This window comes from Frieseomelitta varia, unplaced genomic scaffold, assembly GCF_011392965.1.
Source record: "Frieseomelitta varia isolate USP_RPSP 00005682 unplaced genomic scaffold, Fvar_1.2 scaffold_742, whole genome shotgun sequence".
Taxonomy (NCBI): domain Eukaryota; kingdom Metazoa; phylum Arthropoda; class Insecta; order Hymenoptera; family Apidae; genus Frieseomelitta; species Frieseomelitta varia.
In genome coordinates, this window is record NW_025110526.1 from 234410 (window position 1) to 249280 (window position 14871).

The 14871-nt window shown below is 35.0% G+C and overlaps 2 protein-coding genes across 2 annotated transcripts in view; one reads left to right on the forward strand and one right to left on the reverse strand.

Moving 5' to 3' along the window:
- Positions 1-8896, reverse strand: part of LOC122535607 (otoferlin-like) — a 17319-nt gene extending 8423 nt beyond the window's left edge. The window contains exons 1-13 of the mRNA XM_043667290.1: positions 8732-8896; positions 8515-8656; positions 8248-8401; positions 7406-7574; positions 7003-7192; positions 6165-6367; positions 5406-5571; positions 5019-5212; positions 4076-4390; positions 2891-3220; positions 1907-2023; positions 1456-1590; positions 888-1049 (exon numbers count right to left, since the gene is read on the reverse strand). Of these exons, the coding sequence (XP_043523225.1) occupies positions 888-1049; positions 1456-1590; positions 1907-2023; positions 2891-3220; positions 4076-4390; positions 5019-5212; positions 5406-5571; positions 6165-6367; positions 7003-7192; positions 7406-7574; positions 8248-8401; positions 8515-8656; positions 8732-8896 (2442 nt within the window). The remainder of the gene's footprint in view (positions 1-887; positions 1050-1455; positions 1591-1906; positions 2024-2890; positions 3221-4075; positions 4391-5018; positions 5213-5405; positions 5572-6164; positions 6368-7002; positions 7193-7405; positions 7575-8247; positions 8402-8514; positions 8657-8731) is intronic.
- Positions 8897-11762: 2866 nt separating this feature from the next.
- Positions 11763-14667, forward strand: LOC122535608. Its single transcript, XM_043667291.1, has 6 exons — positions 11763-11795; positions 12027-12032; positions 12943-13003; positions 13968-14038; positions 14120-14182; positions 14371-14667. Exons 1-6 carry the CDS (start codon positions 11763-11765, stop codon positions 14440-14442), a joined length of 306 nt encoding a protein of 101 aa, XP_043523226.1. The 3' UTR covers positions 14443-14667.
- Positions 14668-14871: the final 204 nt, after the last annotated feature.

Below are 14871 nucleotides of genomic sequence, written 5' to 3' on the forward strand. Positions count from 1 at the left end.
TATTTTGTTTCGGAGTCGGCTTTTATATATCCGAGCCCTCTTTGTTTCCTTTCCGATCCTGTGATCGGAAAGGTGGGTTTTTTCAAACATTTTCAGGGTCAGCTCCAAGAAGTAAATGTGATAATTGCTTCTTGGAACTAACGGTTTTATTTTCCGTGTCCTGCCGGTTTATTAGTGTCCTGTTTATGGTGGGAACCGATGCGATAAAGAAACTCATCGAGCCTTGGAATTAAGAGTCAAATATGACTACAATACGGAAATGTCAGTTTGAAATATGAAATACGGTCGCGACAAGACAGGAGTTTATTGTCCCTGGCTCGATGAATTTATTTGTCGCATCACATTTTGACCCTCATTGTGTTCGGTAAGACCGGACAGAATACAAAACAGAATGTTTATAATAAACTATCTTATATTTTATATATTTTGCATTGCTTGTAAAATAAACACTTATTTTATTGTTAAATATATCTCGTGTACACAAATGTAAGAAACACGAACGTGATCTCTGACGGATTATGATAAAATGAAAATATCAATTGCAATCATCACACAGTTGTAAATTATTTACACAGAGATTCGTACCAGTTTATCTCCAACGGTTAATGAATAATGAAATTTTCCAAAGAACCATCGATCATTGAGTTTCATTTACACTCACGCGACCACCGTTATTTTTGTAACTTAACCTTTGTATTTTGATTTGCGCTCGCGTTTATGAATAGATTGATAAAGCACGTGTGGGAGGAGGATATTAATCTCGAAATCAATCGACGCAAAAGATGACAGAAAGGTTCATTAGCGCGAAAGTGGAAAAGATTCTCTCTCTCTCTCTCTCTCTCTCTTTCTCTGACAAGTCGAATATCGATTAGTATTGCTTCTCTTACCTCTATGAGCTCGAAGGCAGCGAGCACCGAACCGCTGCAATCCCTTTGCGATTTAAATTTGTACCACTCAAGTTTCGGAGGGAAATCAGGCGGCGAGTAAGTTTCCTCCGCGAGTTTAACTAATGGGATAGCTGTGCATCTCCCGCAGAACTCCTTGAAGCCCTGTGAATTTCGATTCGTCATGATTTCAGCCAACCATTTACAGTTCCTGGTAACTCGTATGTAAATTATTTCCACGTCGGAAATTACATATAATTCGAGGTTCGAACACTTTTCTTTTTCTTCGATCGAAGTGGAAGTTCGCGTCAAAAAACGAAATGAATTTAAAATATGAAAGTATCCAGAGTTTGTTCACACTACTGAATATTGCGTTTAACAGTGAGAAAATTTGAAAAAGGCTGTAGGTTTCACATTCGAGATTATTTGATTTTTATTGATTCACTCAAATTACTGGAAAGTAGAGTACTTTGTACTTGTTCTTCCTACGACACTCATCACGAGTTTCATTCCATTCGGAAATTCATTATAAAAATTCTACAAGAAATTTCTAAAAGAAAAATCGACTCACTAGTAAATCCAGATCGTACACCTGCAGAGTAACTTTCGGCGGGTTTGATTTAATATACTCCTTCGTTCCGTGAACAGTCCTCGGCGGCAGTATTAAAGTTTGATCCCAGAACGGATCGAGAGTCTGCTTAATAACCTGAAAAATTCAGAACGTTTCCAATGTTCGAAATCAGATTCGCCGCGGAGAGGCGGATTTCGTGGAGTTTCTGGTAGAACCGTAGAAGCTTCGGAAAATATTACGACGATTAAAATGCTCGGGATGAAGGTTCGAAAGGCGCTCGGGTCGCAACGCGTGAAACAGATTGCCATTGAATCCCGTGGAAATCCACTTATAAATAACGATATTCTAACGAGGAGTGGGACCGAGGAAATCTCCGTGGTAATAATAACGGCGACGAGTTCACGCGCCACCGTCAGGAAGCGTGGGTGAATTATCGACCTATGAAACTTACTCTGGTGGAGGCCGTGTAACCGTGAAACGCGACACGCACGATCGGATCCAATAAACCGGATGCATCCATGCCGGGATCAAAGCGACCTTGGAATATGTGGGCTCGTAGCTGAAACGCCTGCAAACGCGACCAATGATAAACTCACTTTGTCACTTCGTTCGAAGTATGCGCGTGTATTTCCAACGCCGGTGCGTTTCTGAAGCGGTTCAGGCCTTTAAAACGGATCAAAGTCAAATTTTTCGACGGTTAAACGCTGTTCCGAATGACGCACGAGGAAGTGATAGCTACTAGAATTCTTTGACGAAGTTTCTCCTTCAGACAAGGAACCACTCTTTCTAAGCAACAAAAAAAAAAAAAAAAAAAAAAGAAAAAAAAAGAACGAGAATGTTTTATGTCGCGATTATTTCAAAATGCATTCAAAGAGTAAGTCATTTGTCAAAGTGCGTTACAAAGGACTGTTTTCATAGGGCAAACGCAAAGCTCGCGATGCCAAGAGATAACAATCGAGCGTGTATTTAATTTGAAACGTGATAAAAAGGTGTGCGCGCTCTGGGACTACATTGCGGAAAATGTTGAAATAACGTTCATCAGGGACGCGTCTCGTTCCGATTGTCTAAATTTCTCTGATGTAACGTCGCGAAATTTCGTTTCATCGTATCAACGTCAGGAGCTCTCCTGACGCGAATAATCCCGAGAAGAGAAATGAGAAAAAAGGAGAGAAGAGAGAATAGGACGTTTTAATTTTCCAAAGAGGAGAGCAAATAAACCTTCGTTGATTCTGGGGAATTACGATCGCGCGTCGTCAGGTACGTACGACGAGGTAATTAAAAAAAAGGAGGTATCCTTGGCGAAGGAAAATATAGCCTCGTTTCTGGGTGGCGTCCGCTGAATGCCGGGGATTAATTAAAGCCCCTGGCTCGGTCTGCGAAACGACGGAAACTTGACCTTGCTCCGAAATTTTCACCGGCCGAGAAACTGTCATACCGTGAAGCGGCTGTACTCCAAATATTTGGGAAACGAATCGACGTTTCGTTCGTGGTCCACCGTGTAGCCAGGTGGAATCGAGGCCCAACAGGCACCCACGTACTTGGCGTTACCCAGCCAGAGGAAAACTTCAAGTTTGCAGGCCATGTAGTCGGCGCCTTCCTCGTCTCGCGGATGCACCAACGGAACGTCGACCTTCTGACCGCACAACGGCCCCCTCTCGATTACTTCCTCCGAGTAAATGATCCTTTCGGCTGGAAATCGCGCGTACGCCACCCGCTTCGAGCCGGTTATCATCCAAATGAAAACGTCCGGGAGACTGTGCTGGGGCTGGTAAATTCGTAAGGAGTCTTGTGTTGCTCACGGTGAAATGGAGATATGAGAAATACGCTCGCGTTTAAATATTTCACGGCGATTTGCCTGCGAGTTCGGCGGGAAAGGTCAGGTTTTCTCCATAGAAAATTCTATTACATTGGCAAAGAGATTGGGGAGAGGCAATCCCTCCTCGTTTTTTTTTTTTCGAAAATCCGCCGCCTCTGTTTTTGCGAATCGAACGGACGCAAAAAAATCAGAGTGAAATACTCTTTGGAGTATTTGAAACTTCTTCTTTCTGTTTCCTGACGACGGAAATCTAGATTGAGTACATGCCCGATGAAACTTTTAAGTAGACCAGGAAGCTTTTAAGTTGAACAGGGAAATTTGTGAAGTTTATGCAATTCGTAGAAGAATACCAATGTTGTATAAACTTTACTTTCAAATTCTTATATTGACGAGCAGAATATTCAGATATTTTTTTCTTTGTAACTGAGCTGTTCAGATACCGAGTGTCCTCTTTCTGCAGATTAGACGTTGAGTGATAGTTTCATTCCCAACGAAACATTCATGACTACTAAGAGCTGTGCCAAATGATTCTTTGAAATTATAATACAATGCACTTCGATTTTCCATGAAACGACCGCTTTTAGCTTAACTTGTTGACTTATTACTTTCTGGGGACGTGAATCGACACAAGAATGTTCGAGCGTACAAAAAAATGGAAATTCAAATTCTGTGACGTTTTCGCAAGAACGTGGTAAAAGATCGGTTGTCAACGTGAAAATTAAAAACGGTATATCGATTGTTCGAAATAAGAGAGGGAAAAAAAAAGAGAAAATTCTCTTGACAAAGAAACACGATTCAACTCACATCTTCCCGTAGTTTTTTCACTTTGGCGAGATACTGATAAGCATGCGCCATCGCGATTCTCGTGTAGTGATTACTCGGAAGTTCGCCGTTGATCTTGATCCTCTTCAGGACATTCTCAATCTCTTTACGGCATAGATTCACGCGATAGCGATCGAGCTTCGTGGTGCCACCCTCGTCGTCGTATCGTCCTGTGTCTAACGTATGCAAATAATGCATGCAGTGGCTCCTCATGGCGCGGATCGCCTCGTTGTAGAATTTGTAAGTGTCCGGATGCTCGAGCGCCACCATGCTCTCCAGTTGATCCAACTTTTCCTCCTGTCGCGGCGAATTAAAATTATTCTGAGATCACCGTTCCAGTTTCGGAACAAACTTGCCCGGCTTTTCCCCGCTCGTTGCCCCGTGAGAACTCGACCCGGGGTTGTATGAAATATTTCTTTCGAATCGATGAAACTTCCCGGTTGGCCATTACGACACTCTCTTATTAATCGCGATTATGCAATTTTAACACGTGCATCGGCTTTATCAAGGGATTAATACGATCGAAGTTTCGAAAGTTTTTAGACAAAGTTTCGTTGCCAGAGGCGAGGGGAAAAAAAAGAAAAGAATTTCGAAGAAGGTAACCTCGAAGAAGAAAAAGGAAAAAGTAAGTCCAACCTGATTGAGCGTTTAGTTCATGAAGTCAACTTTGTGGTTAACTCTAAACGTGATACGGTCCATTTCGTTGAACTCGAGGAACTTTGATTTTCTAATGAAATTAAAATCAACGCAAGAATGTTCAAAGAAGGAAATCTGAATTCTGTGACGTTTTCGCAAGAACGTGGTGAAAAGAAATAACATAATAGATACCCAATTGCCAACGTAAGAATGAAGCATTCGAAACGAGAAAGAAAATTAAATGCGAAACGAAATGATGTCGAGGGATACGAGATGAGGGGGAACTCACTAGGAAATCAGCGATGAACGCCAAGCTGTTACTATTGTATATCCGCCAGTCGAGATTCGGCCACCAAGATTTAACGTAGAGGCAGGGTTTTCGCGAGCCAAGGGGCACGTAATTATATTTGCCATCCAGCGTTCCAGTCAATCGTGGCGCAGTCTCGCTCTCGAACTCCGGTCTACGATCTGGCATCTGGTTTCCTGTTGAAAATTAATCACATTTTGCCAACGACGGCCGCGCATGGCGCAAACTTGTCAAGCGTATTAACGAGTAATTGGAGAATGGAAGCGTAGCTTGGTTTTGGGAGTTCGAGTGCCTACTCCCAGATTCCCCAATTTTCGATCATTCGAAAGGAGTGAGTTGTTAGCGAAAGTATACACGAGAATCCAATACCGTCGTTATTGTCGAAGCACTGGCTGCGAGCAAATTGTCTGTTACCGGCGTTTCCGAGGCTAACCTCGAAGCTTATTGATTTCGTCCAAAATTTTCGCCGATCGATCATGCTTATATCGTACAACACAGCGACCAGGTAATATTCTTCCGTCTTCCATAAGCTTCTCTTTGAAAAGCGAAACGACTCGAGTTAGCGGCCGTGAATTCAAGAGAAGACGATCAAATAATTTAATATACGGAATTTCAAGTGTTTTAACAGTAAGTTTTCCAATTTTCTAGCATTTAACAACTTTTAAGACCGTCAAAATCATTCTCGTAAATGTCGTAAAACATTGTCCGACAAGGGAATGCTCATAAAGATCTAGTACTATGATGACACGACGTCAAATTCGCTATAACAGGGTCAACCATTAGTTTCATACAGAATCACGCAAACGAGTCGTTAAATCGATGAAGCGACATTACGTCAACTTATTTTACACGCTCATTCTTGATAAACACAAAATAATAAAACCGTGACGCTAGATTACTATTTAGCAAACAAACCGTTTCATTGTATTTATTGAAGCATTTAATTACTGTAAAAATTCATTTTATGGTGCAAAGAAAAAAATATTAAATTTTTATACAAACAAAAGCGCCTGTATAACATTATTTATATGAATTTTAAAAAATCGAAATTTGCAATTCGAAGTTGAACTTTTAAACTTGCCGTTATGGAGCAATCGCATAATAAAAGGAAAATGATCGTTATAGTACCTCGATTATTGGTGCCGCGAGTTCTGTTTCCACGCTGATTCCAGACGTTGTTTCCGAGTCATCAATTTCAGTTTTTAAGGAGACAAGAACCCTGCCGCGATAAAAAGGAAGGGCTGTAGAACACTTGCCAAAACAGCTGTTCTTGTCAGTAGTTCCAGACCCATAAAAGTGAAGAAACGATGGGCCGAAAGTCGGCAGGAAACCTGAAACGATATATCAGGCTACTTTACTTTTCGGGGGGGAAAAAAAACAAACCAAGAAAATATTATTTATATTATATGTAATATTCATCACAACTGGCCGTATTCATCGAGCACGTGTCATCGAATACGTTGTGGAAAATTTATGACATCGACATTTCTTTACTTCAAAAGTTCAAACAGAAGATTGATTCGTAATGTTTCAATTTAGTTTTCGATTTAAAAAGTAGACTCGAAACGAAGGGATAATTTAATCGATACGAGCGCGAGTTAAAAAAAAAGGAAAGAAATATACCGTAGTACATCGAATTCAACTGACATTGTACAACGCTGGTTACATTAAATGCAGGCGAGTTACCTGTTCACGAGGAAAAATTTACGTGGAAGAATTTAAAGTGCAAATAAAACAGAGCAAACAGAGCTGATTAATCAACGTTTCGCTGGCAAACTGGTTATTTGAATTTAGTTTATGCACGATAGTTCGGTCTCTTGATTTATCGATTTCGGTTCGACGCCGTTTGTATTCCGACTATGTTGTTCTATGACACTTGCTTTTTTCCTGATTTTCCCGCGGTTCCTCGACGTTCGATAAATTTTCACGGAGAAGAAATTCTCAATAACGCCTGACGCGAATTTACCGTTCTCCCCGTGACTCGATATTTTGCTTATATTGAGAATGTAAGAAGCGACGACACACGTTCGACAGCTATTAACACGATGCTTGATAACGATCCTGACACGTTGACACAGAGATGGAAACATTTCTCTGAACGTGATCTTCTCGTTAAATCTCGGCCTGTAAGTTTGCCATGCTTCTCTCGTCGTTTCCTAAAAACGAATTCGTTGAAATGATACAGGTCATTTTGTGCGTGCTATCGCGTCTCATTTTCCATTTCCATTCGTGAACATTGACAATTTCAATTCTTACTTTTTTCAATTGTTGATTATAAACTTTGTAAATGATTCAGTTAAATATTAAAGTTATCATTTTGTAGAGATGCGCCCAATAACGCGCTCGATTGCGACTTTATTAATGATCACCTTCATTCCAGCGAACGATATCTGAACGAACGGGTTAATATTCTCGAAATCATTTTTCATGCATAAGCTGCTCATATCTGGCAAACCATCGGCCCGATAAATTGTAAAAATGTAGCAGGCTCGTTGCCTGAAACGTAGAAATTCGCCACCGACCGGTAACAAGAGGTTCCTGCAATTATTTGATTTCCATTAATCGGTCGATGAAGTCAATGTGTATCGAATTCGTTTCCAGCTTAAATTGATTTTATAATATGCGCGAATACTGAATAACATTAAAAGGAATACTGTTATCCTCTGTTTTGTGCGAAGCAGACACAGTGTGGGGTTGAATTACTGGGAAAAGAACGAATAAATTTATGGAAAGGCCTCTTGGAATAGATATGATATAATATTTTGAATCTATGGAGATTTAACGATCAAATATGATACATGACACTTGTTTTGTGAATCGCAGCAAAAAAAAAAAAAAAAAGAAAAGAAAACGTGGCAGATACATTTTTGTTGATTTTGTTGAATTTTTATACCAGTTAATTGTAAATTATGATTTAATGAATGTAAAGAAATTATTGGGCCAAAATATGAATTTTATAAAATTACGTTAAGTTTAGATTGAAATTTCATATAATGAATATTAAAGTGTGTTTAAATAGGTTTAGAGTAAAGACGCTCGTGATTTGGGATATCGATTTAACGAAGAATTTTGGTGCTATAAAGGAGTCCGATGCTTTTTCATTTGATCCTGGAGATGCAGAAAGTTTAAAGTTCTTCAATTTGAGAGTTTTCAATGTCGTATAGTACACAAAGCGATATTACTTGTTAGATTATTTTAAAGTGGAAATTACCCTTCGATGTCATCCTCGCCCTCCGTATCCGGCTGCACTTTCAATTTCTCTCCTTTCACATTAATCGCGATATTACATTTAACGTAACCTTTCGGTCCTGCAGAAATGTCTTTCGGATTGGTCAACATCACCCATTTGTGAAAATATTGATGATCTGCTCGGATAAATTTATTACATTGTTGACTCGTCCCAATAATACAAATTAAAATTGATCGATTAAAACAGAGCAGCTTGGAATCGAAGTAAATGGAAAATTTTCTATATTACCTGGTTGATCCCATACCAAAGCAACTTCGAACGTTGTGCTTCCATGAAATTTAAAACGTAAATAATGTTTCAGATATACGGCTATCGTAATTTTAGTGCTCAAGAGTTCGTCCAAGTTACAAAAGAGATCAAACACGAAGTACTGTAACACAATTGAAGAATTCAATAAATTCAATGAACGTTTCGTGAAAAAAAAAAAAATGTCATCCAATTTTACATCGTTGTAAATCGGTGAATCCGTTCTTTCACGGACCACCGTCTTTTTCCTTCTGTTTCCCACTTTAACCACGACCATTGGATTTGCATTTTGGGGCAAATGCCTCGCTTTCAGAATCTTTATGCAAATCTGATAAGCATTCAACCGAAATCTCCTGGGGCTCATTGCGTTTCGATACACTCGATTGTTTGCATTTCACGTAGATACTTCATGCTGTTTGTTGTGTCGTCTATTTATTCGGCAAATTTCATAGGGTCGTTTACTTACTAATGTTAATTGATTATTTATTCTTTGGTAATGACCGAATTTACATAGTTGCAAAACTGAAAACGAATTGAACCAGATTATTTTTTTCTAAGGGAAAGTTGAAAAATGCCTTTCTAATTTTATTTTACAATACTACTTTAGTGATACCAGAGAAGTTTAAATGTAACTTAAATGTGGCTTTTAAAAAATTTAATATTCATGGTTGCAGTATGTTGTTAGAAGTATAAGTGTACAATAAAAATTTAAAAATTTGTTAATTATTAATAATTGTAATATCATTTGTAATATCATATCAAAAATCATTTCTGCAAAGATTATTAATTTTCCTCTGATTTATAAAGAGGAATTATGTCACCTTATTAAATTTGCGTTCATTTCTACTTAAACTTCAACACCATGCAAAACGAAGATTAGTTGTTCATTTCTTATTACTAATAATTTATGAAGATTTTTATTTCTATATTTTATTTCTATATTCTATTTTTAATTTCTTAGAAATTAATCTCATTTTGTTTTAGATTTTATCTTTAAGTTTTATTACGAATATACTTCAAAATATTATTTTTTGTATCTACAAATCTTAGTTTATATATCTTATTTTTTACTACCATTACATAAGGGGGAACAATGAATAATTTCATATATTCTTGATAACTATTTTAAATTCATGAATTTTCATGAGATAAATAAGGAAAGATACTTACTATATCAACAATTAATAAACTGTGTTTATTATATTTAAATATTTATGTATAATTTTTACAATTTTTACACAAATACATTTTGCATACAATGTTTTTTTTCAGCCTACGATTGAGGGGTCGCAGGACTCTTACCATTTTCGTGTCACAACCTGTCATACCGATTCAGGCAAGTTTTGCACTGCAGCACTACTAGTGATGAAAATTAAAATTAAAAAATATGGACAGTATTGCCACATCATTTTCGAGAATTATTTATTGAATTGAAAGTAATAATGCTTAATCAATGAAGGAATACAACGATATACAGCAGCGATTAATGGAAATTGGGATGAAAAGTTCATTATATATTTGATTATTTACATCTATTTAAAGGTATTAGAAAAAATTGATAGTATAGTATAGTATATGAATATTTTCGTTCTTTTTTAAAAATACCTCATAAATTTTGTGTATTTAGACCAGTGTTTTTTATTTTTTATTCCAAGTTATATGTTCATATGAAATGTGCGATTACAGCGCTCTAACGGTGAAACACGTAATAAATTTCCTACGAGTTCCTCAAATCATCGATATTTCTCACGATCGATTTTTAAACGGGAAACATGGCGGAGAAGAGCACGTCACAGTTGTAAAGAAGGAAGTTTTATCTTGAAGAATTATCGAGAAAGAAGTATTATTCGAAAGTTCTCATGTAAGAATATAATATATTCAATAATTGTTGCATTTATGTTTGTATTGTGAATGTTTAAAATGAAACGTAGATTATTGGCTTCAACTTAAGGTAAATTTACCCAAACAATTATTACATATAATTTTCGACAATTAAATACATAATAGCATATAAACATTTAAACAGAACATATTATGCTAAAAAAAGTTACTTATAATTTTATACCAAACTTTGATTTCAGTTCTAAACAGTACAAATATCATAACCTTGTAATTGACTAACTCATTATTGTATATATACGTATTTTATTATATGCTTTCACACACGCCTTCTATTATAACATTTTCTACATATATGTTGATTCTTTAACCTTATACTGTGTAATTCTTAACAATTCCAATACTAAATCCAAATTATTTATTGAGGATGTACGTATGTAATGGCTAAAATAATACATCTGTGTAATAAAATTTTTTATGCTCAGTAAAATATTGACAATTTTTCATCAAGTGTTTGAATATATTCATTCTTTTTTATAAATACGTCATAAATTTTGTGTATTTAGACCAGAATTTTTTATTTTTTATTCCAAGTTATATGTTCATGTGAAATGTGTGGTTACAGCGCCCCAACGGTGAAACATGTACTATACTTCCTACGATTCTCGAATCATCGATATTTCTCACAATCGAGTTTTGAATGGGAAACATGGCGGAGAGGAGCACGTCACAGTTGGAGGGAAGGAAGTTTTATCTAGAAGAATTATCCAGAAAGAAGTATTATTCGTAAGTTCTCATGTAAGAATATAAATCAATAATTGTTGCATTTGTGTTTGTATTCTGAATGTTTAAAATGAAACGTACATTATTGGCTTCAACTCGAGGTAAATTTGACCAAACAATTATTACATATAATTTTCGACAATTAAATAAATAATAACATATAAACATTTAAACAGAACATATTATGCTAAAAGTTATTTATACCAAAATTTAATTTCAGTTCTAAACAGTACAAATATCATAACCTTGTAATTGACTAACTCATTATTATATATATACGTATTTTATTGTATGCTTTTACACACGCCTTCTATTATAACATTTTCTACATATATGTTGATTCTTTAACCTTATACTGTGTAATTCTTAACAATTCCAATACTAAATCCAACAATAATTTATTGAGGATGTACGTATGTAATGGCTAAAATAATATATCTCCTGTAATAAAATTTTTTATGTCTCAGTAAAATATTGACAATTTTTCATCAAGTGAATATATTCATTCTTTTTGAATATATTCATTCTTTTTTAAAAATACCTCATAAATTTTGTGTATTTAGACCAGAATTTTTTATTTTCTATTCCAAGTTATATGATCATGTGAAATGTGCGATTTCAGCGCCCCAACGGTGAAACATGTAATATACTTCCTACGATTCTCGAATCATCGATATTTCTCACGATCGAGTTTTGAATGGGAAACATGGCGGAGAGGAGCACGTCACAGTTGTAAAGAAGGAAGTTTTATCTAGAAGAATTATCCAGAAAGAAGTATTATTCGTAAGTTCTCATGTAAGAATATAAATAAATTGTTGCATTTGTGTTTGTATTGTGAATGGTTAAAATAAAACGTACATTATTGGCTTTAGCTCAAGGTAAATTTATCCAAAGAATTATTACATATAATTTTCGACAATTAAATAAATAATAACATATAAACATTTAAACAGAATATATTATGCTAAAAAAAGTTACTTATAATTTTATACCAAAAATTTGATTTCAGTTCTAAACAGTACAAATATCATAACCTTGTAATTGACTAACTTATTGTTATTTATACATATTATTATTATATGTTTTACACATACACTTGTATTATTTGTTGATACTTTATCTTCATACTGTGTAATTCTTAACAATTCTAATAATTGTATTAACAATAATTTATTAAAAATGTACGTATTCAACAGTTAAAATAGTAACTTTACTGCGTAATATAATGAAATTGTTCAGTTCTCAAATAAAGTAAAACGTAGAAGGCCTTGTAGCTCGAAATTCGAAGTAAAAAATCATTACACAAATACAATGTTTATGTTCGTCTTATCTATTGTGCCTGTTCGGGCAGGATTACCTCATCCCCTACTACTTTTTCAACTGAACGACGAAAGGTGTCGCGAAGAGTCATTCAACTGTGAAATTTCGTGACAACAACACGTATTACGTGCCATTAAATTCATAACTTTTACTAACCTATCGATGCCGTCTTTTCGATGGCGTCGTTTCTTTGACATTCTTTTACTTCCATTTATACCTCATTAATAGTATCATTTAATTAATACATGTGTGTTTGACGATTCATTGAGCATCTAGATAACGAAATCAAATAAGCTTTTGAAGCTTTTCGTGCTGATCTTTCTTCGATCATCGATTTCATTCTTACGGTTACTGGTACTTTGTCTCGTACGCTTTTTTAATAGAATCTGAAGTTGATCATCGATTCACTTTTACATATTTGCCTTCATTTGACATATTTGTTCTAACTTTTGGTTTCTTTTTGTGCAGGTTATTGGTTGCAAAGATAGCATGAACACTAATGAACAATCTAATGAATTTCCACGGAAAGGTAACATTTTATTCATTCTAGACAAAATTTGCTATACGATTTATATATATTTGAAATACAATTCACAGTAATTCTGTAATTATACGATATACGAAGATGAAAATGGAAAAAATGAAGTCAATTAATATTTTGTTTCGAATGTAGAAATCATAGTAGCTTAATGATATATATTTTCAAATGAATGTATGTTCTTGTATTAGATTATCAAATTCAAAGTTTTCATACTTTACTAAATTATACTTTGCTATACTATATACTTTTTCCGGACGCTGATGCAAAATTAAATGATTCAGAGCAACATTTCATACGTGTAAGATTTTTTAAATACATTTAGCTGTGAGTTTGATTGGTGCAAACATTTTCAAATATTTATAATACACGACATGATATATTACTAATATGTATTGCTTTAATAGTGAACATTCAAAATACAATTTTTATAAATATTTCTGCAAATATTGATCTTCATGTTTTCCAACTATCTTTAGTGCATACTCAAGTGTAAAATCATAAAAAAATAACACTATTTACTAAATGAACGTACTCTGCCCTTCTCCTTTTAACCAGCTTTATTTTCAGAAAGTTTTTGTGACCGCGCGCAATGTGGTTGGTAGAGTCAGTGTTTGTTGCACAATATGTATTTTAATATTTTTCTGAGCAAAAATGGTTCTCATTAAATTAGATTATTAATTCATTTAAATTATAATTCGTGAAATTAGAATCAGTGAGTCCGTCGATTGTTACTTAAACACACGCGTTGATAATCTTTTATTTTTCTTTTTTTATATCTTTTCTTATTGATCTTCGGTATATTAGAGTCAGTGCTCAAGAGGATAAAGCCTCTCCAGGAGATCAAGATCGTAAGTAATTTTATACTTTTATACTTCTTCTATACTTTTTTACTTCAATTTCCTCAATTGTTCAAATTTGACAACAAAGTATAATGTTTGATGTTTTGTTACAGACGTTTCACATCATCAACTTTTCGATATTTTATTTTGGGGAAAATCCAACGATAACTCCAAACCCAAAAATGTAAGAATCTCTCATTATCTCCAACTTAAAATTTTGCTTTGCATTTAAACATAAATTCTAATGTTCAGTGTTTTGTTACAGATTCTCTACACTCTTCACTTCCCCCAATCTTTTAAGGAACTTGTGATGCTTCAGAAGAAAAATGTAAGTACTTTCGCATGTTGTGTTTAAACTCTGTTCTCTATAGTACTCTTTCTATTGAAGTCGAATGTAAAATTATAATTATAAAATAAAAACACTTCAAATTATTAGTTCGAATTTCTATCATTATTAAAATTTAAATTATCACCAATAACACTGTGTCTTTAGGAACAAAATATTTTGTTTTTCAGGCTATTTTTCACGGTATTCACTTCCATCATGGGTACCTATTTGATGAGGATCTTCACGATAACTTTCCCTGATCTAGTGCAGCATCGATGATAACGTTCTTCACATCTGTTGCGTGAGTCGCATGCATTTAAGTTCCTCCGGTCACTCAATCATGTCGTAGGATGAAAGGTCCGAATCGGCACTAGTGACTGGTTGTATACGTAGAATTTTTGATGAGCATAGTGACCGCGGATATTTTTTATATTCGTGAGTAGTAACATCTTTTTCAGGTTTTTTATGTATTAGATCAGGATAGGGCTTCTTGCACATCGCGATTGTAGCAATTAGTTTGAACATATACAATTATAGTAATTACTTGTAAAATCAAAATATATTCAATGTAAATGTTTGCAAAAGCAAAATATTCATATTAATATCAACATGAATAGATAAATTATTATTAAAATGATCTCATTTGAGCATTTCGTAGTAGAGAAGACGGATATCCTCCGACTTCGTTG